This window comes from Colobus angolensis, unplaced genomic scaffold (assembly GCF_000951035.1).
Source record: "Colobus angolensis palliatus isolate OR3802 unplaced genomic scaffold, Cang.pa_1.0 Scaffold544, whole genome shotgun sequence".
Taxonomy (NCBI): Eukaryota; Metazoa; Chordata; class Mammalia; order Primates; family Cercopithecidae; genus Colobus; species Colobus angolensis.
In genome coordinates, this window is record NW_012118977.1 from 1,307,110 (window position 1) to 1,333,528 (window position 26,419).

The 26,419-nt window shown below is 42.5% G+C and overlaps 2 protein-coding genes across 6 annotated transcripts in view; one reads left to right on the top strand and one right to left on the bottom strand.

Annotated features, from left to right (window-relative positions):
• Window positions 1-6,532: 6,532 nt before the first annotated feature.
• LOC105525595 lies at window positions 6,533-12,874 on the bottom strand. 2 transcript variants are annotated; one of them, XR_001003948.1, is made up of 3 exons: window positions 12,690-12,874; window positions 9,773-10,074; window positions 6,533-6,626 (listed from the first exon to the last, which is right to left on the bottom strand). XR_001003948.1 is itself a non-coding variant. In XM_011961270.1 (2 exons), exons 1-2 carry the CDS (start codon window positions 12,854-12,856, stop codon window positions 9,894-9,896), a joined length of 348 nt encoding a protein of 115 aa, XP_011816660.1. In that variant the 5' UTR covers window positions 12,857-12,874; the 3' UTR covers window positions 9,708-9,893. The 2 variants fall into 2 exon arrangements, 1 of the variants encoding a protein (XP_011816660.1); XM_011961270.1 differs by lacking the exon at window positions 6,533-6,626 and having other exon boundaries at window positions 9,708-10,074.
• Window positions 12,875-12,925: 51 nt separating this feature from the next.
• The window catches only part of LMCD1 (LIM and cysteine-rich domains 1), a 68,138-nt gene continuing 54,644 nt past the window's right edge, over window positions 12,926-26,419 (top strand). For 2 of the 4 annotated variants that reach the window (XM_011961271.1, XM_011961274.1), the window contains exon 1: window positions 12,926-13,199. In XM_011961271.1, the coding sequence (XP_011816661.1) occupies window positions 13,158-13,199 (42 nt within the window). In that variant the 5' untranslated portion in view covers window positions 12,926-13,157. The remainder of the gene's footprint in view (window positions 13,200-26,419) is intronic. The other 2 variants (XM_011961273.1, XM_011961272.1) reach the window with 1 other exon arrangement.

Consider the following 26,419-nt stretch of genomic DNA (forward strand, 5'->3'; position numbering starts at 1 on the left):
GGTTTGGCTGTGTCCCCATCCAAATCTCATCTTAATTATAGCTCCCATAATTCCCACATGTCTTGGGAGGACCTGGTGGGAAGTAATTGAATCGTAGGGGTGGGTCTTACCCATGCTGTTCTCTTGATAATGAATAAGTCTCATGAGATCTGATGGTTTTATCAAGGGGAGTTCCCCTGCACATGCTCTCTTGTCTGCTGCCATGTAAGACATAACTTTGTTCCTACTTTGCCTTCCACCATGACTGTGAGGCCTCCCCAGCCATGTGGAACCTAAGTCAATTAAACCTCTGTCCTTTATAAATTACCCAGTCTCAGGCATGTCTTTATTAGCAGCGTGAGAATGGACTAATACAGTTGGATTCTGAGGCTCACTGTTTTTGAGTCTGGATGAGAAGGAGCCAACTTTAGTGATAACTGAGATATTGGGTAAAAGAATCCTTTGGGGGAAGGAGATAATATATGGGTGAAGCCTGAAAAAACTGTAAAATGACCAAATGGAACTGGCAGGGAAACATGAATCATTCGCGCCTTCATGAGAATATGCGGCACTGTGTCAGCAATGCCTTGAGCATAGAGCCATCCCAAACCATGTAGGGGACACCAAGAGAAGCTTGTGAGAAAGCTCCCCAGCATACTCACAGTTATGAAGACTCCACCTGAGTCACTGCAGCAAGTCAGTGACATCTTAGATGATAGAAGATGGGTCACTTACTGGCAAGCCTGAATCAACACCCCCCTTAGCAACTGTCCCCATCACTGGCCAAACTTAGGTACTACACGATCTGTAGATGAATCACTTCTAAATTAAGCATGAAGATTTCCAAGTTAGTTCAAAACGATCTAACATCTAGACAGAAGGTACATATCGGAGGACGGGAACATAAGGAGTGAGAAAAAATAGAAGGCTATGTTCTTTGAGAAAACAATTTATTTTCTTTTGAAAGGCAGGACCTATTTTTGCAAAAAGTGACTGACTCACTTTATTTTTTGGATCATTGAAAAGGAAAGAGAGTGTGTGTAATGGATTGCTTTACAACCAAATAAAGATGTCATGTGGACATTAAGCTTTCTAATTTGGTTTATATTATTCCAGCTACAATCAAAATGCACACTTGAATCTAAGATTGATTCATTTCTGGGTTAGATTCTCTAACGTTCTTTCTACTGTTATAAGTAACTTCCCGAAAACCTTTCTCATGCTTTCTGGGACTCAGGAGCATAGTTCACCCTAACATGCCCTCTGACCTGGTCACCCCAATTCTTCCTCTTGTTCCCAAGGGCTGTGAGCCTCACTGCAGGGTTATTGGCTCTTTGGGAGTAAACTAGGAAGTTCCTGAGTTCTCAAAGTCTTTTGTCACAGCTTTTCCACTTCCTAGGCTTGTGTTGGGGGACAAGCATTCATGGTTATTACCAGGAGCTCAGAGAGACAATAGTTCAACTCCCAGCTCTGCCACCTGGCTCTGAATGACCACAGACAAGTTGCTTAATCACTTAGAGCTTCAGCTTCCTCATCTGTGAAATGGGAGTACTCAGAGGCCCTAACTCTAGGATTATTGGGAGGATTAAGTGTGACTATCTTTGTAAAGGGCTTGGCTCAGTGTCTACTCACATGGCAAAAGCTCCACAAATGTTAGCTCTTACTCTTTCTAATGGAGGAGTGTTTGGAGTTATTTATTTAGATGTCCTAGAAGTTAAGCTACTGGAATCTGATACTTTTGGTATTAGAGAACTGTAAGCGCCAGCCAAACTCAACTTTTCTTGCCTCAAGGCCCATTCTTTTCCTGTCATAATGCTCCCATTCATTACCTTTTGTTGTAATTGTTTGTTTAACATCTGTCTTCCCCAGGAGAGTGAATCCTGTGTGTGTCTTTTTACATTGCTGCATGCCCAGCAGAGCTCTTGATACAGAAAGAGATGTGCAATCATTATTTGTTAAATGCCTGAAAGACTGCTCCACAGATTGAATAACTGAGTGATTCAATGAAAAAAAGAACAAACTCAAAGATTGAAGTTGGGCATTTATATTCAACTGGAGTATATAAAAGTACTTTGCTAGCATGACAAGAGGTAGGACTACAGAATTGTAGATTTTACCTAGGAAATAGTAAGGTCTTTAAAGGAACACATAATAACCATTTCTGAATATATTGAAGAGTTTAATTCTATTTTTGCTACCCATCAGTGATGGGATAGGGAGTAATACCCTATGGCAAAACACTCACTTCACATTCACATAGCCCTCAAATTGTACATCCCTCCCACCCTCCATCATAATCCAGGATCTGTTTGACAGTTCTGACTTCAGTATGACTATCCATGTCAGATGACGTCATTGCTAAACCATGGGTCTTGTGTTGTGAGAAAAGCTGGGAGAATCAACAGGAAGGCCCAAAACTTTTAAAGCCTAATTTCTGATAAGTAAAAATCTTTCCTGAAATCTCCTACCCATTCTTTTCTTCTGGGTGAGCTCATCCAGTCTTTCCAGAAAGACTGATCAGCAGCAAGGCATTGCTGGACTTTGTCAGGGGGATTTGGTGTCTTCATACCTTGTTCATCAGCCACGAACACACTCATCTTTCAGAAGCTTTGGAATTCTACCCGTGGCTGTCTGGAAATTCTGCTGCATTCCCAAGGGGCCTCTTGGGATGTGCATGTTTAGTCACAGAATATCCAAACTATGTTTTTAAATTATTACCTGCCTTGTGGGAACAAACTAAAATGGCCATTGAACAACATGCTGACTATCCTATTTTGCTCCTAAAAATCTGTGATTGTGATAAGTGGAACACTTACTTAGTGTCATTTTTTGTCACTAGGGAAGACTGGACTCCCAAATGTAGCCTGAGCAAAATCTTAAATGTCACTGGGAAGAGTTTCTCAGAGAACCAAACATGATAGCTACCTACCTGGCAATTAGAAAATAATTATACAGCTACCAAGTACCAAACACCTTCTCTATGCCAGGCACTAGCTGCACGCTGTTCGTTTAATCTGTGTGCCAGGACTATGAGGTTGGTAGTATTGCCTCCATTTTATAATAGGTGGATTGAGGATCATGGTAAGTAGCCAACCAGGGATTTGAACCAAATTTGTCTGACTCCAAAGCAGGAACTTCTACTCCCTTACAGGTCATACCAGCCCACTGAGATGGGGGGTGGGGGGCCACTGCCCACAAAGTGGAATATAATGGTGGAATCAAACTTAAGCAGAGTACCATAGTGCCTAAAACACAGAGGGGAGAGGAGGAGAAGACCTCTCATGCACATGATCCTAGCTTTCTAATAGATTAACTGTCATCATGCGGGAAAGAGAGAGCCTTTCGAATAGATTCCAAAGGCTGGAAAAGCACAGAAGGGTGACAGCCCCAGAAAAGCAGATGTCAGTCCAAGGTAAAGAAGAACCTTCTAACAGTGAGAGCTGTCCAAAAGTACTTGGAACTGGCTGGTAAAAAAAAAAAAAAAAAAAAAAAGAGCTGCTTGCCATGGAAAGCATCCAAGCAGAGGGAAGCACACCCTGTTGGGATACTACAAAGTTGGGGGATACGATATCTTTGAGGTTCTGTCCAGCTCCCAGCCCCTGTTTGCTTTGGGAAGATGTTTACTAATCCCCCTTGCCTGCACGCAGATACTCCCTATTGCAGACATGCATGTAAAAGAATCTTTGCAGAATCAGTCTGACAAGACAGTTTCATCTCCCTGGTGATGAAGAAAGCAATATGGGGAACTGTTATTATGAATCCAATTCATGACAAACAAAGAAGAACTAGGTGAACATTAAAAAGGAAGGGAATCTTGGGAGAACTATGGGTGTGACTCTGTGCCAGGCAATGGGTGGGTGCTCTATGCACATCATCTCACTTCAGCTAGGTGCCTCCCTCTTGATGCCGGGCTCATCATTTCCATTTTACAGCTAGAACAACCTGGGAGAGAAGTCCATTTGCCTGTGGCCACATAGCTAACAAGTGATGGAGCTAGGGTTCAAACTCAGATATGCCTGACTTGGAAACCCTCACTCTTTCCTCAAAAGTATGCTGCTCAACCCAGTGAGGGGAAGGTGAGACAGGGCACTGAGAGGACAGTAGGTAGGACAGGAAAACTTTGATGGGCAGCAAATGAATAATGAGGCTTCAGCACGGAGTGAGACATAAAGGACTACGACACTAGGTCAGAGGGACATGCTCAGGCAGATAATTTCATCATTGAGGAAGGGTGAGAAACTGGGAGGAAATGGATCAGGGCAGACATCCCTTCCTTCACAGTTGAGTCTAATTTTGGCCTCGAGCCCAAGCTACAGAAATTATTTCCAATCACAAATGATGCAGGTTCATAGACAGGAGTTCAGACACAGGTAATGTTCAGAAGCATCTTCACCTTTTTTTTTCTAGAAAATGACATGATTTCAACATCCCATGGGGCAAAGTTGCCAGGTAACATTATGTTTTCCAGAAGGCACTGGAAAATTAAAATGCCAACATGGCAAACAGAATGGAAAATGTGATAATGGGAAAAATGCTAAGGCTTTAATTATACTGATTTTTATCTCCTCTCTGTCTCTTAAGTTCACCTGGAGAACACAGGTGCTGTAAGACTTCTCTCCTCCACTCACTAATTAGAGATTCCCTGATGGGAACATTCCCGATTTTCCCTATTTACTGGTGGGTAGAAGGTTATTCTAAACTGGAATGTTATTCTAAATAGGCCACATAATTAGGTTATTGAGGGTCACCTACAATTAGCCCACACGTGTTAAGTGATGGGTAGGGAGGAGAGGAAGTGGTTTTTATTTCTATCCCAGGTCCTGTAGAACAGCACAGCTTGGCACATGGTAGTTACCCAAGAAGTGGTCACTGGTATTTTAGCTGGGGTTTTGTACTTTTTCTCAGTGTTAACTTTGAAGTCTGACCCATGTGGGTTCAATTTCAGGCTCTGCAACCAGCTATGTGACCTTGCGAAAACTACTTAACATCCCCAGGGCTCAGTTTGCTCTTCTGCAAAATGGAGATAAGATTGCCTGACTCAGGAGAGTGTCAGGAGGATTCAGTGAAATTTTGCGTGGCTAGAGCCTGGCAACGTCATGTTGGTGGTAGCTCAGAAACACTACCTGGTACCAATTATCCTAAGCATGTCCCTCGAAGCTGATAATTCCCTCTCTGACAGGCTACTGTAAATCCACAACCCAGCCCCCTGCAAGCTAGTTCACCCCTGCCACTACTCTCCCTTTCCCCCAAGAATCAAAGTGATTCTTAGACTAAGAACTTGGAACTGCTGTATTGCTCCTTAATCCTATTCAACACACTTTCTCAGTGAATCATAGCAACACCTGATTCCCTGAGGGACACATAGATAATGACAAGGACTTTGTTATATCCCACTGCAAACTCTACCTTTGGGTCAGCAAATTACAGAGATTCAGCTCAGTAAGAGGGTCTGGCTCAGCAAATTGCTCTAGGTTTCCCACTATCTCACACTCACAGCTAATCCCCAAAGAATCAAGAGAAGATTAATGAAACCAGTCCCCCTGGTCCAGGAATCCAGGCCATCAGGGCTCAAACCATACTTTTGCAGACAGCCCCAAATCTACTCCTCACAGCAAGCCCTACTTTTTAGGGGCAATTTTTATTGATAATTATTTTAATGACAATATTTTTCTTGCATCTCCAACTTATAAGTCATTTTTATGTATAGGTATTCCTGAGCGTAAGAAGTCTGATGGCTCAGGATTAGATTAGCTGAGGGAAAAGCACAAAACAGAAAGTGAAGGAAACCACTCACGAGAAGTGTTTGCCCACCTGTCGCCTCGTGGCCCAGTGAGAGGCCCTGGTGCTATTTTCCATGACCCCGTGAAAATATTGATAGTGTTGACTGTTGGCATCGCTCGTGTTCTTTGTGTTTCTTTAATAAGGCTGTTCCCATACTTGAAGAGGCCACATTTTTAAAGACGAGGAGACCCTGGCACAAGGGACTCAGTGCCTAAAGTCACTGTCAGTGGCTGAGGAAGAACTCAGCAGTCAGTTTCCTTATGACTCAAGAGCAGCCAACAGACCAATCTAGAAGGCTGCTAATTTTTTGTCTTGTCTTCCCAACACCTCTAACTGGTTTTCCTATTGTAATTCATTTCCAAGTCTTCAATTCAATTATTTTAATTAATCCACATACTAATAGACAAAGATAATATAAAAGAAACATACCGGGCAGTCTATATCTGAGCAAGCCACCTAAGGCTGCCCTAGGATCATCTCTCAAACTCACTGTTGTGTCTGCATGGGTTAGTGTTCTGGCTGGAAACACTCAAAGGGGTAGCTAGAGGGAGTTTAATGAAGGAGTTATTTATAAAGGAGAAAGCATGACTCAAGGACTCCCCACTGGTTCCCATAACAGTGGGAAGCAGGGACCACCCCTAGGCCTGAAGAGGCCAAGGGAGAGAGTAGTCACCAGACCAATGGGAGCTGTGGCTTTAGGTAGGGAGGATGGCAACCCCACCAAAACCCTGCCTAGCCCAACAGGGAGGCAGTGGGAGAACAAATACACCCACCCCTGATCTCCTACCTCAGACTGGCTGAATCCAATGGAAGACAGCAAAAGAGTTCATGGATGGAGTCCAAGGGTCAACTTCCTGGGCACAGAGCTGGAGGAAGAGGGAAGAGAGTGAATCTGAGGGGCACATGGGAAATATCTAGAATAGTTCCCAAAGGCTGGGGGTCCAGTCTCTCCATCCTTGTCCAGGCTATGTCCTCACCCTGAAACCAGGGGTGTTCTGAGCAATCCCAGGGTAAGTTTGGATTCCAACTAGCGACGAGGCCTGGAACAGCTTACTTAACCCAGCGGAGCTCCAGTCTCTCATCTGCAAGTAGGAATAACACGCTCACCCCTGGAGTTTTAAGGATTAAACTTATAAAGCACTAATGGCACATTGGAAATAAAAGGCATGCGTTCACTTCCTTCCAGCTACCCAGAATGGGGGCCTCTCCAATTCTGCTGCCCAAAACAAAAATGATAGAGACTTGACCACATCCACACACACCCTCAGAAGATGGATAGGCTGGATGTGTCATTAAATAGTACACTAGTTAAATTAAATGTGTAATATGATTAAATTCTCCAGGACCATAGCTAGAGTCATCTCCTAGATGCTAGAATAAGATAAAATGCTGCTTTAAAAATGAGATACTCAGCTTATGGCACTCAGTGCCCCAGGAAAGTATAAGAATCAAGAATCAATTAAATGAAACCTTCATTTAAAAATAGGTACCAAGCTTTTTTACTCCAAGATAATTAAATCTTTAAAACAGAACAAGGAAAGATGGGGATGATAGTGCATTGGTTTTCTATGCTATGTAACAATACCACTAACTTCACAGAGACTCCAAAGTACCTTGTTCAAATCACCCAGCTTGCCCCTGTGATGGAGCTAAACATGCAGATTTTCTGGGACTTAGGCATGTGTGCCTTCCACTCTCATCAATCTGTCAAAGAAGGGAATGGCCCCATTACACCATCAGGTGGGATGTGTGACTGATCTGCAGAGCAAGTTTATCACTTTCCCCCAGTAAATTATGACAAATTTGAATTGCCAGATGATGGTCAGTCACATTTTTAGCAGAACCAGGATCAAAATGCAGGGCTCCAGAGTCCTGATCTATTGTTATTTTGTAACAGGCACAGTTTCCTTGTGTTTCCACTTCCCTTGTCAAAGACTGCAAGGCAAGACACTGTTTGGGTCCAACAATCATGTTCTGTTTTTATCCAGATGTTTTAGCGGTATAGGCAAAAACTTTTCTGGTTCTAAGAGGTCATCCAAAAATCCGGAAAAAATTAGACAGTTATTCTAAAGTGAAGGTTACCATGAAAATGACAGGAAAGAAACCAAAAACCTTAAGTTGTGAATAATTCACATATATATGGTACAAATGATGGTCCAAGTTGATACAAATTAATGTAGAAGGTTCTTGTATATTTATATTAGTTAATTCAGATATACTGTGTTCCATGGACCATTTCTGTCTACCGACACTTAAGTGTTAGTTGTTTTCAATGAATACAATATGTAAAAAAAAATATCCAAATAGGATTTGGTTATAATTTAATTTAACTAGTATACTATTTAATGATACAAACAGAACATACTATTCATGTTTTGGGCCCTGCTTGCTACATTGTAATAGTAAAAACATCATTATGAGCCATGATTATTGGGAATTTATGAAGATGTTGGCATGAAACCAAAAGATCTGGGTTCAAGGTCTTTCTAGTTCTGCCCCTTTCTAGCCTTGTGACTCTGAGAAAATCACATGTGCCTCCCAGTGCAGTGTTTAGAACACATGGTAGACCATACTGCACCAATTAATTACCAGTTTTTAATTGCTCTGTTTCTCCACCTGAGAGTGAGACATTGTGAGTTCCTGGCTAGCTTTCCATTAATACCTTTTGGCATCCTTGCTGTGAGTAACACAGTAAATCAGACACTGTCATTCCCCTGCTTAAGACTCGCTATAACTGCTCTGCTCAATATGGTAGCCACCAGCCAGATGTGGTTGATGGTAGCTAGATGGAAGCCACCAGCCAGATGTGGTTATTGAGTATTTGTGACATGGCTAAACTGAAGAGAGATATGCTGTAAGGGTAAAACACACACCAGATTTCAAAGACAAAGCACAAAAAAAAGTGTAAACCATCTCAATAATTTTTATATTAATCACAGGTGGGAATGACAACATTTTAGTTATATTGAGTTTAGTAAAATATATAATAACTATTTCACCTGTTTCTTTTTGATTTTTTTAATATGACTATTAGAAATTGTCAAATTACATACATGGCTTGCATTGTGTTCCAGTGGGAAAGCACTGATGTCTAACCTCCCACCACTTCCAGAAGAGAATGTAAACTCCTTAGCATGCTTTATAGGGCCTACATGAGCCAGCTCCTGCATGCCTCACCTGAGGCTCCTCATACCATTCTCCCTGTCCCACCACACTGACCTCATGATCCCTCAGACACACCACACTTGCACTCACCTCAGGGTCTCTGCACTCATGACCCCATCCTCCTGGAATGTTCTCTCTATGGGGACTCTACTCACAGCTGACTCATTCTCCTTCATCGGGGCTTAGTTCACACACCACCTGTTCAGCCAGGCCATCCTGGACCCTCGATCTAAAATGACTGTATCCAATTTATTTCCTCCTAGGCACTCACTGCCATCCTTAATTACCTTATCTAAATATCTATCCACTTGTTTAATGCCTGTTCCCCCCTACACACATTAGAATAGAAGCTATATGAGGGGAGGGACATTTCCTGTCTTATTCACTGTTGCATCCTCAGCTCATGGTCTAACCCATAGTATTTCCCAATTCAATCTTTGTTTGTTTGTTTAATTAATTCATTCATGAATGGTAAAAAGAATACAAAACTCAGAGTTAAAAGTCCCAGTTAGGACAAGACCAGTGAAAATGAGGACAACAGCAACAGCATCTTAATCCAAGTTCTTCCTGTTTTGCTTATAATTGACCATCTGCAATCATTATGGAAGCAGTGCAGTATAGGTGAAAGGGTGCAATCTGAAGTTAAAAACTCTGAATTTAAATTTCAGCTCTGACACTTGCCAGCTGTATGACCTTTGATACAGCCCTGGGACTGTTTGGGATTTCTGTTTTCTCTGAGACTGGTTATCTTGGAGTTCAAGTAAGATTAGGGCTCTGTCAACCAGAGAGCCCCAGAAATCATTATTAGACCAAGATGTTCTCCAAGGAGAAGGATTCTTTTATTTACCTTGATGTCTCCAGCACCTATCAGAGGGCTTGGCTTATGGCACATACCCCAGAACTCCTTGATAGATGAATGAAAGCTTCTAATAAGCCCCAGTGTCAAAAAGCAATGACCCTTGGAGAAATCAGATCTCTACTCTTTCAACTTGGAAAAGATATCCAATTTTCTTCCAAAGAGAGGTGAAGAGGACCTCAGAGCTGGAGTGAGGCTCAGGTGAAATAACTATATTTCCCTCATTCTCCTGAAAAGTCCCAAGTTGTAATAGTCTGTCCAGGTGTCTGGCTAAGTCTCTGAATATAGGTCCCCTGGAACAAGTGGGTCAAGTGTAAGGTTTAAAGTGTCAAAGTCAGAATCCTCAATTGGGGAGACAGCAACTTCTAGCAGAGAGCAGGGATCCCCTCTCTGCCTACAGCAGGTCTTTTTCCAGAAAGGAGGGAAAGAGCCACCCCAAGCAGCAGCTTCTGACATTCTCATTCCGAGAAATTCTGAGAAACAGCTGCAATATCTGCCTCCTTAATTGTACCTGGAGTCAAGGGTAAAAATAAGGAGGGGGAGAGACTCTTGTGGTTGGAGCTATTAATAAATAGTGTTAAAGTTAATAAATTAGTATTATTTCATGGAACAATATTTTTTCAAGATGGGGCAAGGAGGGTGGCTGGGAAGGGAGTGGGAAATGACTTCACTGGGCAGGCTTTTGCCTGGTTTGAAAGGGATAAAGCTTGCCTTTGTTATATTCCTGGCTTCTGTTCCATAGCTCTAAACTATAAAGGCTTCTGACATGACATCCTGATTTAGCACTATTGTTCCTAGGATTTGCTACTGAAAGGACTATTCATGTGAAAACCTCCTCTCCCAAGCCAGGCTTCTGTTGACCACTATTTATTTACATACTGGTTTAACATGCAGCCCACCTTGGAAGTTTAGACAAACCAGGCCAGGTGTCCCATTGCGCCATCTCTCCCTATTCTTACCTTGCCTGCTTACTGCATGGAGGCAGAGAGTAGAAGAAGGTTACCAGAGGTTGGGAAGTGGTGGGCTGGGGTGTCAGGGAATTAAGAGAGGCTGGTTAATGGGAACAAACACAGTTTGATAGTAAGAAAAAGTCTAGTATTCAATAGCACAGTAGGGTGACTATAGTTAACAACAATGAATTGTATACTTCAAAATAGCTGAAAGAGGCTGGGTGCAGTGGCTCACTCCTGTAATTCCAGCACTCTGGGATGCTGAGATAGGAGGATCACTTGAGGTCAGAAGTTCAAGACCAGCCTGGCCAACATGGTGAAACTCTGTCTCTACTAAAAATACAAAAATGAGCCAGGTGTGGTGGCTCATGCCTGTAGTCCCAGCTTCTTGGGAAACCAAGGTGGGAGAATCCCTTGAACCTGGGAGGTGGAGGTTACAGTGAGCCAAGATCGCGCTGCTGCACTCCAGCCTGGGCAATAGCGCAAGACTCTGTCTCAAAAAAAAAAAAAAAAAAAAAAAGCTAAAAGTGATTTGACATGTCCCTAATACAAGGAAATAATAAATGTTCAAGGTGATGGAAATCCTAAACACCCTGATTTGATCATTACACATTGTAAGCATGTATCAAAATATCACATGTACGATCATTACATATCAATTAAAAAATATATAAAAGCCAGAACCCAACCTCTATTCATTTGCCAAATGTGTACTGAGCCTATATCACATGCTAGGTACCTGCGGATACAGCTGGGACCAAACAAGGCAAAAATCAATTATAGCAGAAATCTGTGAAAGAAGAAATAGGTCAACCCTCATCTTGGAAAAGAAAAGCCACAAATAGAAAGCCCTTTCCAGGAACGTGTAATAAAAAGTCACAATTCAGGATCCCTGGCCGAGATCTGGGATGACTGGAGACGATGATAAGAACTAAATTGGAGGAGGCTTTCAAGAGGAAAAATGCCTCCAGCAAGAGACAGCCCCCAGAATGGGAACTGCAGCCTCCCCCTCTCAGCAAATCCCTCCCGAACGGTGTGCTTCGGAACCACTCTTCAGTCTCTGTGCAACCAAGTTTTATTTTAGCCCACAGGAGCCCTGGTTTCTAGCAGGGGGCACTGCAAAGAGGCGTTACAGGCCGAACCCCTCACAACAGAGACAGCAGTATTCTCTCTAGGATAAAAAGGACTTGTGTTTAATCCTCTGTCAGGGCAGGGGGGAAATGCCTCTGGGAATCCAAGTCTGTGGAACCGGCTCAGCAGAGAGATGTGGCTTTATGGACAAACAACATGACATAGAGAGAGGAACCTGGCCAATTCTGTCTTATAAGAGTAGTTATGTTATGTGTTGCAAGGACTCCACATTCCATGGATTTGTGAACTCAGATGGAATCTTGTTTGTCCAGGCCTGCATGACCCCATTTATCTAAAAATTACTAACTTACCAGTTTATAGTTTACAATCCTGTGCCCCCCCAAGCCCCACCCCCATGAGCTCTCTCTCTCTCTTACTCTCAGTCTCTCAGGTTAAAGCCTTGCTCAAGAGCTCAGCTGCGGACCAGTAATTCTCTCTGATTATTTCCTCATCTATCGTCTTAGAGTCATAATAATAATAATGCCTGAGATAATATAAGCATACAACAAGACAATATGTCCTTAGGAGCATCTCTAAGATCAGGACAGTGATTTCTTGCTCATGGAATAGGGAGGATTTATGTTAAAGCAAGTTATGTGAAAGCAGTTTAATACTTTACAAATGTTACGTTAAAAAAATCATAACTCCCTGGAATCTTTTCTCCTCTCTGGATATTGGAGAACTCGCCCAGGTTTGGGAAAAGTTAGCCAGCTCCTGCAAAACACCTCCTCCCTCGGCCCTCCCCGCACCCCCTACGACCAGGCAGAAAGGGTGGGAAGGGGAGCACAGCTCAACATTTATTTCTGGATCCAGCTCACTAAAAATACCTCGGCCCTCCTGTTTGATCACTCTCCCTTTTGACCTGAATGGATCGCGGGAGCCGCGCCGTCCGCCCCACCCTCAGCCCGTTGCCCTTTAAAGGAAAAGGGCGTGGGGACGGATTCCTGCCGCTCGAGGGATAGAAGCGAACCTGGCAGTCATGGGCCGCGGCCATGCTGACGTCAGGGCAGCCAGCGCTACGCTCCGCTAGCGGCCACAGTGCAGAGACTTCCCGGAGGGAGGGGGACAGCCTCGCGCTGGGATTGGCTGGCCTCGCGCGAGCGCCGGCGCGGAGTGGCTGGCGAGGTTTTAGAGGGAGTCCCGCTCTCCAATTAAAGCGGCCCAGCTGCGCCTAGCTGCGCATAGAGCTCCCTCCCAGGCCCGCGAACTTGGCCATTCAGCCGCCGCTGTCCCCGCTGCGCGCCCTCGCGCCTCTGCCTGAGAAGCCAGGCGCTGTTCCTCCACCCCAGAAGAGGATGGCAAAGGTGGCTAAGGACCTCAACCCAGGAGTTAAAAAGGTGAGCGGAAAGCTGTCTGTATTTACCCAGACTCATTCTTTTTCTTGTTTCCTCTTCCCATCTGTTCGCGGAAACTTCCCAAAAGTTAATGAGAAGGAAACTCTTTAAATTCCAAAACTGCATGGAAAACAAATAGTTGGGAATACATGTTTGAGCTAACAGGCACACACATCCCAAACCCATTGTTGTGTAAAATATTTGCAAAGGGTCTTATGTCTTTGGTGATGCTAGTTAAAATTTAATATTTAATTAAGATAAAACATATATATATATAATCTTATGGTCTGTAAAGGAAAAACCCCTAGCTTCCTCACTCCCTGTCCTCAGGTGGCTGAAGTAAGGGTTGAGGGCATGCAATATTTACTCATAGTCTCCCTTTTGCTATTATCACAGTGTTTTGTGTGTTTTCCCCAGTACACACACACACACACACAGTTTCTTTAGTTGGTGGTGTTGGCAGTGGCAGCAGTTCCAGCATAAGGGAACTGATTTCTGTCCCCAGGGTCTGCACGTTTCCCTTTCAAGAAGGGCTGGCCCGGAGCCCAGAAGGTCACGGGTAAACTCCTTCACAGGAGCCTGCGGCTATGCCTATAGCTCCAATATCATTTGTTGCTTACCTGAATGCAGCTGGGAGAGGGCACAGGCTGGAGACTTAGAGAACATGTGAATGGGAAGGGAACAGACAACCTAGGCTTTACAGATGGGGAAACTGAGGCCTGGAGTCACAGAGAGTTGGTTCTAGCAGGCAGCTGACTGTAAGGAAAGCCCTAGGTATCCAGACTCAGTTCCTGCCACTTTTTAACTGCACAGTATTCACCAAGTCACTTTTCTGAGCCTCAGTTTCCGTGTCTCTGATGTGGGGATGGTAGACCTAACCTCCCTCAGGGCAGTGGTAGCAGGGATATTGACATTGTGAGTTAATTTCCCAAAGCAGTAGTTGTTAAACTCTGATTTCACAGGATTTAGTCTTGCAGGGCAAAGTCTTCCTTAAACATCTGCCATTAACCTGCAGGATAGAATGAGAGGGGGAAGAAAAAAGATTGTGAGAATCAAACTAAAGACACAAATAGCCACTTAGAGGCACAGCATTCACCATCGAATTTATAGCTGTGATCTTTTATAGACAATTTGCCCAGACCCTATCACAGAGTCCAGTGGATCCTTCTAAATTCGTGTACCAAGTCACATTGAATCTGGGCATTTCCCTGGAATGTATCATGCCTCATTGCATTTGCCAAGCTATTTGCAGAATCAAGTCATTTCCCTTTCTACAGAAATTACCATAATACTTTAGACTCTTAGAAGATACCTACTAATCTCTACCTAGTAGTGAGTTATGCATGCAATGCTCTTAATTCTCTATACATTTTTCTGGACTCCTTGAGGGCGAACCTGTCTTGTTCATCCCTGTTCGAACATAGCACACCATGCCACACAGCAGGACTCAAAAACGTATGAGTGAGCTACGAGAATATCTGTCCAGCTAAGACCACACTGTTTGCATAGGTTTCATTTTATGCATTATTTTTTAACTGGTAGCATTGATATTTGTGTGTCTGAACTGCCTCCCCAAGTTCAGACACAGAATAGTTCCGGGCTAAAGGTGGCAGAGTTCCATTGTCCTCCAGAAAGTAAAATGATTCTGAGTATTTTTAATATAAGCTGGTTTATGGTTACTGTATGAGGTGAGATGAGGTGTATGGAGACTCCCCCTCCTCACTGCAGTCCTGGGTTGCCACTTGGAGGAAGCCTTCTTTTTATTTTCCTTTGCATAGGGGAGTGTGATTATCCTGATTAGAGGTGGAACATGTTCTCCTTCTTGTCACCCCCTAGTGCCAACTTCCTTGGCCTGCAAAGGGTTTGTTTTCCATTTAGATCCAATTACAGGCTTAGAGAAAGAATGTGGTGGGTAGAGATGAAAGGGCAGATACTTTTTTACCTCTTGGGACTGCGACAATCAGGAGGAAGATCACCATTTTGTAAGTTAACCAATGCCTTCAACTCAAAATGTGGAGGGGAGAGAAGAGAACCAACAAGCTCCTCTTGCTGAACTGAATGTCACAGAAGTGATTAAGTACTACGTGATATCAGCAACATGCTGAAAAGCTTTTACTGCATATTTATTTTTTAAATCGGCAACAGTGGGGGAGAAGTTTATAACATTTGGCTTCAGGATGCATAATCACACTTAGACATTTTGAAACAATTTCATAGACTCTTACAGCTACAAGGAGCCTATTTACAAAATGAGAAATGGCATACAGGCTGTTTCCATTGCCCTACCCCCAAGGGGGTTGGGGCAGGAATCCCCACCAACTGGATAGTCATAAAAAGATCTTCAGCAGAGAACACAAAATCTAAAAACTGGAGTAGACTTGAAGATCATCTCACCAACCCCAGGCAGGCTAGGGAAAGAGACTCACTAGGGGCCACATACATACATCATGGCAGACCTTACAAGTTCCCCAACTTCTCTCTTTCTTTCTAAGTAAAATGCTACCACTGGCTGCTCTTGAACCATTTTGTTTTCTATTAGGAAAGAGAAGGTTTCCTAGCCCAGACAGTTCCCTGAGAATGGGGAAATTGCCAACATGTCTTGATAACAAAGGGCCTTGAAAGCCAAATGCCATTTTTCTGGGTGAAATCAATCTCGACTATGGATTTGTTCTTGTTGATTAAGGATGCAAATTATTAGTGCAGGCTTTGGCTTCAGATCTTGGTTAAGTCCCAGCTCTACCACTTACTAGCTGTGTGCTCTTGGGCAAGCTAATTAACTTTGAGTCTGTATCCTCACCTCATTTGAAAGTTGAAGAAATAGTAACAACATCTACCTGCCAAAGTGGCTGTGATAATTAAGTGAGATAATGTACATAAAAGGCTCAGCATATGAGCACTCAAAGTTAGCCATGGCAGTCCTTGGTGGTGGCAGTACATTTCAGTGGGTGCATGGATGCTGAAAGGAGTCTTTTGGCAAATGAAGGACGCTTTTATTTATAACTGCCCCCATCTGAAGAGCACTCAGCTTGCACTCAGCTGAACCTAAGCCATTGCTCAGCTTTGACAGGCTAAGACAATAACCAAATGCTGTTGCCTTCATTCTCACCCAATGGATGCAAAATCTGCATACATGGAATAGTCTTCCCTTCCGAATGTGGATTGCCAGTTATTGAGCATTTCACTTTGGAGTTATATAATGTTGGGCCTGGAAGGGGAATTGGAGCTCCTTACTTTTTAGATAAGGAAACTGAGGCCCAAAGGGATCAAGCTCCTTATCAGAAGTTGCAAAGAAAATGTACTGAAACCTATTAGGCTCTGCAAGAATACAGACCTCTTGACTCTCAAGGAGCCATCTGTAGGAATTTAGAAGGGATTAGAAGAAAGAGAGCTAGGAGCCTGTTCATAGTTGACTGTGCAGTCACCAGTGGGCTCCACAGGGAGATAATTAGAAATTCTCACCCCTCAACAAAATGCCCACAGGGCATTAAATGATGGTAATTCTAAGTGCATCGCGAGGTCCACCTGGATGTCCCTCTCCATGCTTCTCTACGTCACATCCCTCTTGGCTTTCCTGTCCTTCAGGCTAGGCCTTCCCTCTATACTCAGCGCTTCCTGCTTTCACCTCCACTTCCTGCAGTGTGCAAAACTACTGGCACATCACCCGGGTGAGCCGATCCAATGTAAACATGGCTCCTCGAGAATTGTTGTTGGCTCCCTCAATCTTAAAAACATATTAAACTGTCACTTAAAGACCTTAATAGCCAAGACATTGGAGACATGCCCATAGGTGTATAAGCAACTTGGCCCAAAACAGAGCCTTATTTTTTAAAAACAGAAATAAATTATCCAAGTCCCTTTTAAAGGCTCTCTAAAAACAGATGCTGAAACCATTACTTTGTAAATTGCAGATTTTTGTCCTAACTTGCAGGTAGGTGTGTCTGACTATGTGGAGTTGAGGGCTGACAGTTGACTTTCACCAATGTATCCGCCACTGTGGTAGTGGGAGGCAGGGAGGAGCTTCATCAGATTATCTTCAGGCTTAATCTAAGCCATCTCAGCTCCAAGGCTAGGAATTTGTTCAGAGCTTACCAACACTCCTACGAGTTGGAAAGTGGAAAAATGACTTTGGCATTCCCCTCTGAGGATGCTTGGTTTGATCCTTTCTTCATGCAACTGACCAAAGGTGACAAGGATGAAAAAAGAATAGGCTAAAATCAGCAAAGGCTGGGGACCAGGAAGGAGGGGCTGCGCACAGGCTTTTGTGTGTGTCTTTCCTTCCGCCCTTACGCAGGCCACTTCCCAAGAGGAAAAGGTAAAGAGTAGAGAAGTAAGGGAATAGTTCCTCTCACAATCCACTAGAGCCGAGAAGGCTCCAGGAGAAGTATTCGATTTGACTTTAGGAAGGCAGATTGTCCTTTCTTTTCAACTTGCACATTCAAAATAGCTTGTGTGTCTCATAAAGTGGAGATTTGCCATGATAAGTAACAGACCTTGAGAGCTCTTATCTCCCAACCATTCATCCAACACCATTTAAATCTTTATTTTAAGAACAGATTTCTGGCAGGGGCGTGAGTCATTATAATAACTGCAGGCATTTACTCACTGGGTGACTTTGGACAGGTCACCTTTCCTAGGAAGTGGCAGAATTTGGGTAACAACCAGGGTTCTTTCTGCCTCCAGCCCACTGACCTTTCCTTTACACCAGACCATCTCCCAAATAACAAATGATTATGGAAAAATAGGCTTAAAACTTCGTTCCACTGAAAGCGGAATTGTGAAGCAGCTTTTCAGGACATCCAAAACGAAGAGCCAGCTGTTGCTCTTGAAGAGCCTTCATTTAGAAATATCCACACATCCCCTACCATTTGATAACAGGAAGAGGATTTGCCCAGCTGCTATTATCTCACCAGGTGCAGGGCCACTAGCTACTTTTGCAGGACTCCTTCAAGATCACAAGATTTCCTTAACTCCACATGGAACAATTGGTATGTCCCAAACCATTCTTGAATGTTTACACATGGCAATAGCGTAGATCTGCAAAAGCTCTAGAAAATGCTCTCTATAAAACTTTTATAGAAAGAGTTACATATGAAGTTGAGTCTCCTATGTCCACCAAGGCTCCTTTAGTGGCTGAAACACAAATTTAGTATCTAATCCTGTATACTTGATGCAGAAATTGTGTTTTCACAAAAACAGAAGTGACAAATCAGTTACAGTGCTTTGTGAAACTCCCAGATCAACTCCTTGTCTCATATCTGCTCTTTTGCATGAGAAGCAAACCCTTTTACTTTTTTATCTCAGAAAAGAGAAAGGAATCTGTTCTTGCTTTTATTACCTATTTGGATTCTTGCCTCCTAACAGACTTATTCTCTGTTAGGACAGGCAAGTTTGGGGCTAGGCAAAAGAGGGGAAGGAAAGATGTCTCTAAGGGTCCAGAGATGATTGACATTTTCTTGTGTGTTAGCTCTTTAGCTTCAAGGACTACCATGCAAAGATATTTGTGTCCTTTTTTACACATGAGTAAGACTAAGAGTTTAAAATGACTTGCCTAAGGTCACGTGATGACAGATTAAGAACTCAAACTCAGGCCTCTCTGACTCCAAAACTTTAGTTCTTTTTACTCTACAAGAAACAGAAGGCATTCATAGAAAGCAGAAATCTGGTGTGGAGAGACTATGATTATTACTGTGACTTTCATACACAGATCAATTTCTTCCAGCCCACTGAACTCATTGATAGTCTGGTTCAGAATCTTCCCAGCATTTGCAAAATGTTTCCAGGCATCTGCATCTCTTCGATAGCTCTTGGTCACCACCAGGAGCATACTGTCACCCACACCAAATCAGAGCCATTTCCTAGGTATAGAATAAAGACTTTCTTGATTTCTCCTGGTTTTCCAGAAGGCTAATGGACATCTCCCAGCAAAAGACTAGTAGAGAGACCTTTTAAAGAATAATACATATTATCCTAATACTCTAAAATAATCCTAGAGACCTTGTCCCAGAGCTTTCAGGAAACTCTGGTCTGGAGATAAGGTTGGCCTTGACATGCACATTTCTACATGTCTGGTCAGCCTGACCCATGGCTTACCCAATAATATGTAAATCATGACCAAGCCAAACATGGCCTGGGCCCCCACCAGAAGACATGCTTTAAAAGGAAGTGTAATTGCTAAGGGAGAATAAACAAAGGCTCCATTTGGCAAGTAACTCTGTTGAAGGACAAAGGAGTGCCAGTGTCCAACTCAAGGTGGCTGTTTCAAATCCACATGCTTTGTGTATAGGTTTTGTCTCCTCCTCCTGTTTAAAAAATATTGAGTCCTTTGTAAAATTTATCTTTGGAGACAAATGCTAATGAGACATTATCTAAAAGAGCTGAGCAGAATCTTGTTACCTGCTCATTCAACCCCTTCATGTCACAAATGGGACGGGGAAGAAATGGCATATCTGAAATTTACAAAGAAAAAAATGGCATATCTGAAATTTACATAAGAAATGGCATACCTGAAATTTACACACTTACATTTACTTGAGTGGTGCCACAACCAAGATACATTGACTCTCAGCGTCTTTTATGAATGAAGGAGAAAAGAGTGTCTGCTGTATTCTGTCACTTCCACACCCAGAGTGTCCCAGTTTTGTGTCAACCTTATACCCTGAAACTTAGAAGTTCAGGTGGACATTTTGACTGTGAACTTAGCTTTGGCCACAAGATCCAGCAGCCACTTTGAGGAGCCATTAAACACACAGCATTTGCACGCACAAAGATCTAGGTGTGACCTGCAGTTCTTCAATTTGCCAGGTCTGCAAACTTCGCCAAGTTACTGATCCTCTCTGGACCTCTGGTTCTTCATTTGAGAAAGATAGCTAACCATAGTTCTACATTAAACAATAGTTTAATGAGGTAAAGTGCATAAAGTGCCTGGATACATAATATACCCTTGATAAACATTTTCTCCTGCTGTTATGGGTATCCCCTCTCATCAGCAAGATGCAAAAATCCCATAGGTTATTAAGTATTGGAATGTGGAAGACCAAATTCAGTTTACCTACATCACATGGGGCTTCTAAGTTCTCAGACTGCAGGACCTTCTCTTTGTAGTTAAACCTGGACCTAGCCATAAATATGCTCAGGCCGGCTGGGCGCGGTGGCTCAAGCCTGTAATCCCAGCACTTTGGGAGGCCGAGATGGGCGGATCACGAGATCAGGAGATCGAGACCATCCTGGCTAACATGGTGAAACCCCGTCTCTACTAAAAAAAAAAAAAAACAAAAAATTAGCCGGGCGAGGTGGCGGTCGCCTGCAGTCCCAGCTACTCGGGAGGCTGAGGGAGGAGAATGGCGTGAACCCGGGAGGCGGAGCTTGCAGTGAGCTGAGATCCGGCCACAGCACTCCAGCCTGGGCAGCAGAGTGAGACTCCGTCTCAAAAAAAAAAAAAAAAAAAAAAATATGCTCAGGCCATATCACATTGCAAAATCATGAGAATAGCCACAGTTCATCTTGGGTGTTTCCACAGCAGCCCTCCCCTGTTCCATTACCAGTCTTTCCTTCCAATGTCTTGCTTATAAGATAGGGCAACAGTCACTCATTTCTTTATATAACAAATATTTATTTAGCATCTGTTATGTGCCAGTCGCTGTGCTAAGTGCTGAATACATGACAATGAATAGGAAAGCTTTGATCCCTGCCAAGTAAACTTGAGTCTGGTAGAATTTATTTTTCGTAGGGCAGGAGACAGGTCAAATAATGTCAGTGTTCTGTGAGTCTTTGTGTTCCTTGACCTCTCCCCTCCCCAGCACACCCACATACCTCTCCTTCCTTTTCCAACCTCCCTTTCCACCCTCAGATTTTCCAGGACACATATCTTCAGAGCCACATCTCAGCTCTGATCATCCCTACAGTGTAACAGTAGAATGAGTGTGGTAGTTCTCCCAGTTGTCACATTTTAAACAGGGCCTTTGGGAAGAAACCACCAGAGGCACTGAGTGAAAAGGAGTCTGAGGCAAGGGGGACTATTGGCAGCTCTCAGATCCCACCAGCAGCCAGTGGTCCCTCAGCCTTCCTACAGCGATGTGGTGGTAGGCCAGTTGTCTTTGCTCAGCATATGTTTGCTCAGCATATGTTTTCAGAGGCAGCTGAACATTTAGATTATATTTTTCATAGTATTGGTGTCAGGGACACCAAAAGGCAGGAGCATAGGGAAAGGACTCTTGGCTGGCTAATGACCTCATAAGAAACCTGCCCTTAGAAGAGAGCATCTATTTGGGCTGTATGACTCAGTGGCGTTTCTAGGTACTGATTCATGAGGCTGACCATCCAGGTGACTGACCCGGGCAATCTGCTGGCTGAAAGAGGTAGAAGGAAAGTAGATCCCAGCTCTGCCCTCATCCTGGAGGAGAGCCACCCCTCCTACCACATCACGTGGGTGCTCCCCACCCCAACCCTGGCTCAGTGGCCAGCCAGTCTCCTTGTTAAGAGGATCTGACTCTAATGTGGGGAGAGGTCAGCATCTGGGGGCTTCTTATTTTAGAGGAAGTATAAGAGAGAGATGTTTTGAAATCTTATTAGTGGATAGAGGAGAGGCTTTTAACCTAGGATCTGTAGATAGAATTGAGGGTGTCAGGGAACTTAAATTAGAAAAAGTATTGCATTTTTTTATCCCTAACCTATAACTGAAATTTAGTATTTCTTACTGCTATGAATAAAGATAAATGCCCTAGAAGTTTAGCAGCCCCTATGCCTTTCATACCAATGGAAAGCAGGTATTTTTATGTCACATTACAGCTGAGATAGATCCTCATCCTACCATTTATACTAATCCCTGCTCTGAAATGACCATAATTATACCCACTGCTAGATCATATTCATTAACTTCGTAAAGGCACATCTGTTACTAACTCACAAATTTGTTTTTATATATTGATACTGTCTCAGTAATACTGGTTTTCTTTGCATTTTTATCTTATGCATTTAAGACATTGTCCTAAGAGATATTCTCATGTCAGATAAACAAAGAACCTAAAAATATAAAGACTCTTTCCACATCAAGCTAAGGCATTAGCAGCATTACACCACACATACACACACACAAATATACACATATAAGCATAAACATGTAAGCACACACATACAGCTGTAGTGGATTGAGGTCTGAGGCTCTTGGAGTAAACAAACTCAATTCAAATTCCAACTCTGCCACTCATTTCCTATTACCTCGAACAAGTCATGTTAGTTCTGAGCCTTAGTTTCTTCATCAATAAAAGGGGCCTAAAAGTTATTGTACTCATAACAATCATCTAAGCTCTTGGCACAGTACTTGACATATAAGGAATGTGTATTAAACACAAGGAATCCTCACCATTAAAAGAGCTAATGAAGGTGAAATGGTAAAGAGAATAAAAACATTACTTTGTTGAAGCTTTTTAAACTAACCATTGATTTGGCTAACTCTAAGAATTTATTTTGTCCAAACACATATTACACAAATATTATATGCCAGGGACTGAGCTGGGAAATGGAGAAATAAAAGGAAAGGAATTTTAAAATCTGATGGTCTCAGAAAAGGAACAGCCTAATCAAATCATCAAAGAATCATAGCAGTGCCTAAAGACCTTGATCGGGGTACATGTGTGAGACTGAGAGAGATCAGAAGAGGAAATACTTAATCTTACCTGGGGAGGTCAAGAAAGGCTTCCCAAAGAGGGGACATTTGAGCTGAGCGTTAAAAGACGAGGATGAATGAGCTGTTAGGATCAGGCCACAGTCCAGTTTTATACCTTCCAAATCTAACACCCATATTTTCCATTCTATTCGATTTCCAACTTGGGGAATATCACCCATCTTGGACTGTGGAGAAATACATTCCACTGTATTCATCTAGCCACAAATGCAAATCTTTTATCTTCTCATCTGAGAACCTGTTCCTCTTCCTCTCAAGCAAAACCCATTGGGGTGACAGGATAGCAAGGCCTGTCAGGCTGCACGTAGAAAACTTCTCATGGTAGTGACTTGAGGCTCTCCCAAGCCCTGCAATGGAGATCCACAAAACTCCTCCCGGTTGAGTTTGAATTTTTGCAGGAAGATACAGGTTTGTGTTTTGACAGCAGGAAAAAAAGGTAACCAAATATATGCAATATATATGGAAAGAAAGGAACACACACGTGTGTGCACACACATATACGTCTGTGAGATCCAGCACATGGCACATGTGAGCAGAACATGAAAACACCGTTCAGAGCACCATAGCATGTGTGTGCACCCTGAGCTTCACTCTGAAGCCATTTAATAACAAGAGGAAAAGAAATCGCAAGTAGGACTTTTTGATGAACTGTGAGGAAGCAAAACAGCATTCTGAAATATGGGAACTTGGTTAATAAGATCTGGAATCTTGCATCAAAACAATTTCTTTCACACGGTTTTTACTTCGATTTCTGACTTGGTCTGAAAATGTGAGTTCCTTCTTGCCGTATTTTAGAGCAGGTGATGCATTGAAATGAAACACACATGGCTTGGATATCTCAGTGCCACTAGGATGATTGTCCTTGATTTTTGTCAGTTGTACCTGGTACATTAAACAGAGAAAAGTAAAATCCCAGATGATTCCCTGGCAATTATCTGAAAAATAACATTATGGTGATCATCCCTGCATTTGCAAGGACATGAAGAAAGGGCAAGATTTGGTGGAAAAGCTTTGTTTCCTCTAATCTGTCCTCCTACAGAACCAACAGATCTCAGTAGCCCATGGGGAAGATACAACCGTGTAATGAGATTCCCAGCTAATTAAAATGGCTGTCATCGCCCACCTTGCACATTTCCATGAGCCCAGCCCAGAAATTGGACCATCACAGGGGAAATCATCCTATATTTATTTGAATAATGTTTGTACTGTGTATTTCAGCAATTAAAATTAACTTTTAAGAAGTAAGAAGAGGCTTAGGGATTCTCTAGGTCAATTGCCTTCTTTAACAGATGAGGAAACAGAACCAGCAAAGCCAGATGACTTGCTTGAGGTCACAGAGCTAGTTAGTGGGAGAGGTAGGATTAGAATTCAAGGCACTATAGCCTTTCAAGTTCAGAAAGACTTTTAAAAGCTGTGTTGTGTAGAACCACTTCCACATAAACATGAGATGAGCTGGGCAGCCAGCTGCTGTCAGAATACCACTGAGGAACACTCACACCTCCTGAAGATGTCTAATTTTTTAAACTGCTCTAATTATTGGGAAGCTCTTTGTTATTTTGAGCTAAAATTTCTATGTAACTTCTCCTTATTGGTTTTCTTTATTTCCTTGACAGATTCAAGGAGGTAATGGCCATTTTTTTCTGAAGTCCCAGTCCCAGTTAACCTACTAAGTCCTACATATTGGTCAGGATGAAGGTCAGAGCATCTATATTTTGGGTTTCTTCCTACCTTCAGGGAGACCTGGTGTCAGTTCTTAGCTGAGTGAGATGGCCAGCAGACATCCCCCAGGGTTTGTCTGGGGATCCATCTTGTTACTTGTGCCAGCTCCTCCACCAGGCTAGGATAGTTCCCTCTCCTGGCCTCACTCAGGTGGGGAAGCCCTTCTGTGCCACCAGCTATCCTGTTTCTTGCAAGAAGATTTTTAATGTGGGAAATCGTGGCAAGAAAGAGGTGCTAGGCAGCATTAAGGCACCAAGAGAAGAACTCCAAACCCGTGTCATAAACACTCAAGAAAAATCAGCACTATTCGACATGCATACATGCATAGCACCTTTCTTTCAAAGAAAAAAGGAAGAGAGGGATGTATACAAAGTCAAAGAAGGCTAAGGAGGCAAAGAGGAAATGCTTGATAAATAGAGGTAATATCCAAAACTTTTAAAAAATTGTTTGTAAAGTTGTCATCACTTATTACTCTGTGGAATGCTAGAACAGGACGAGGGTAATCCAATTTTGCATGCTTGTGTCTTTTCCTCTGGAGGCGGTACTCAGTAAACAACTATGGAGGCTGGCCATCAAAATGAACTTGCTCTCATGAAAAGATACCACTAAGAAAGTGAAAGGCAATCCACAGAAAGAAAATATTTGCAGTATTTGTATATACTGATCCCCAGACAAACCCTGGGGCATGTCTGCTGCCATCTCACTCCGCTAAGAGCTGACACCAGGTCTCCCTGAAGGTGGGAAGAAACCCAAGAAATAGACACTCTGACCTTCATTTTGAATATTTATTTGTGTATGTGTATATATATTTGTGTATATAGATAGATGATAGATAGATAGATAGATAGATAGATAGATAGATAGATAGATAGATAGATAGATAGATTGATCTGGGTTGTACTCAGAATATATAAAAACTTCTACAAATCAACTTAAAAATCCAATTTTTAAAAAACAGGTGAAGACTTGAATAAGCATATCACAAAAGAAGATATCTAAATACCTAAAGGTATAGGAAAACATGTTCAACATCATTATTCGTTACAGAAAAACAAATGCACAATGAGACAGTGTCACATACCCAGCAGAATGGTAAAATTAAATACTAACAGGACAGAGTGCTGGAGAGGATGTGGAGCAACTGGAACTCACAGACGTTGCCAGGGAGAATATAAAATGATACAACCACCGTGGAAAACTGTCTGGTAGTATCTAAAAAGTTAAATATATATCCACTTTGTATTCCAACAATTACACTTCTAGGTATATGTCCAAAAGAAAGGATCACAGATGTTCACAAAAAATCTTGGGCAAGAATATTTGAAGCCATGTTATTCATTACAGACCCAACCTGGAAATATTTCAAATCTCCATCAACAGGAGAAGGGATAAACCAATCATTTTGTATTTATGAAACAGAATATTACTTAGTAACAAAAAATCTAACATATGTAACAATATGGGTAATTTTAAACATGTTAGACAGAAAAATAAACCAGACACAAAGGAATACACACCGTGTAATTTCATTTTTACAATGTTCAAAAACAAGCAAAACTAATCAACAGTGATAGAAATCAGAATAACGACCACCTTTATAAGAAGAGGTGTTTATTGAGTAGAAAGGGGCCTGAAGGAACTTTCTGGGCCACTGAAAATATTCTACATGTTTATCTAGGTGATGGTCACATGGGATATACATATAAAGTAATCGAGCAAATACTGGAGATTGGTGCATTTTTACCGCATGTAAGTTTTCCTTTGGAGTACTATTAGATAATAATAGAGACAGTATTTGATAAACAGTTGGAAAGTGATATGTATA

Excerpts from the sequence above, each read along its gene's own strand:
- LOC105525595 (XM_011961270.1), bottom strand. The coding sequence starts at position 12,856 with ATGGCCGCGGCCCATGACTGCCAGGTTCGCTTCTATCCCTCGAGCGGC. Across the intron at positions 10,075-12,689 it reads GATCAAACAGGAGGGCCGAG|GGGACCTATATTCAGAGACT; the intron begins GTATTTTTAGTG and ends CACTTGTTCCAG.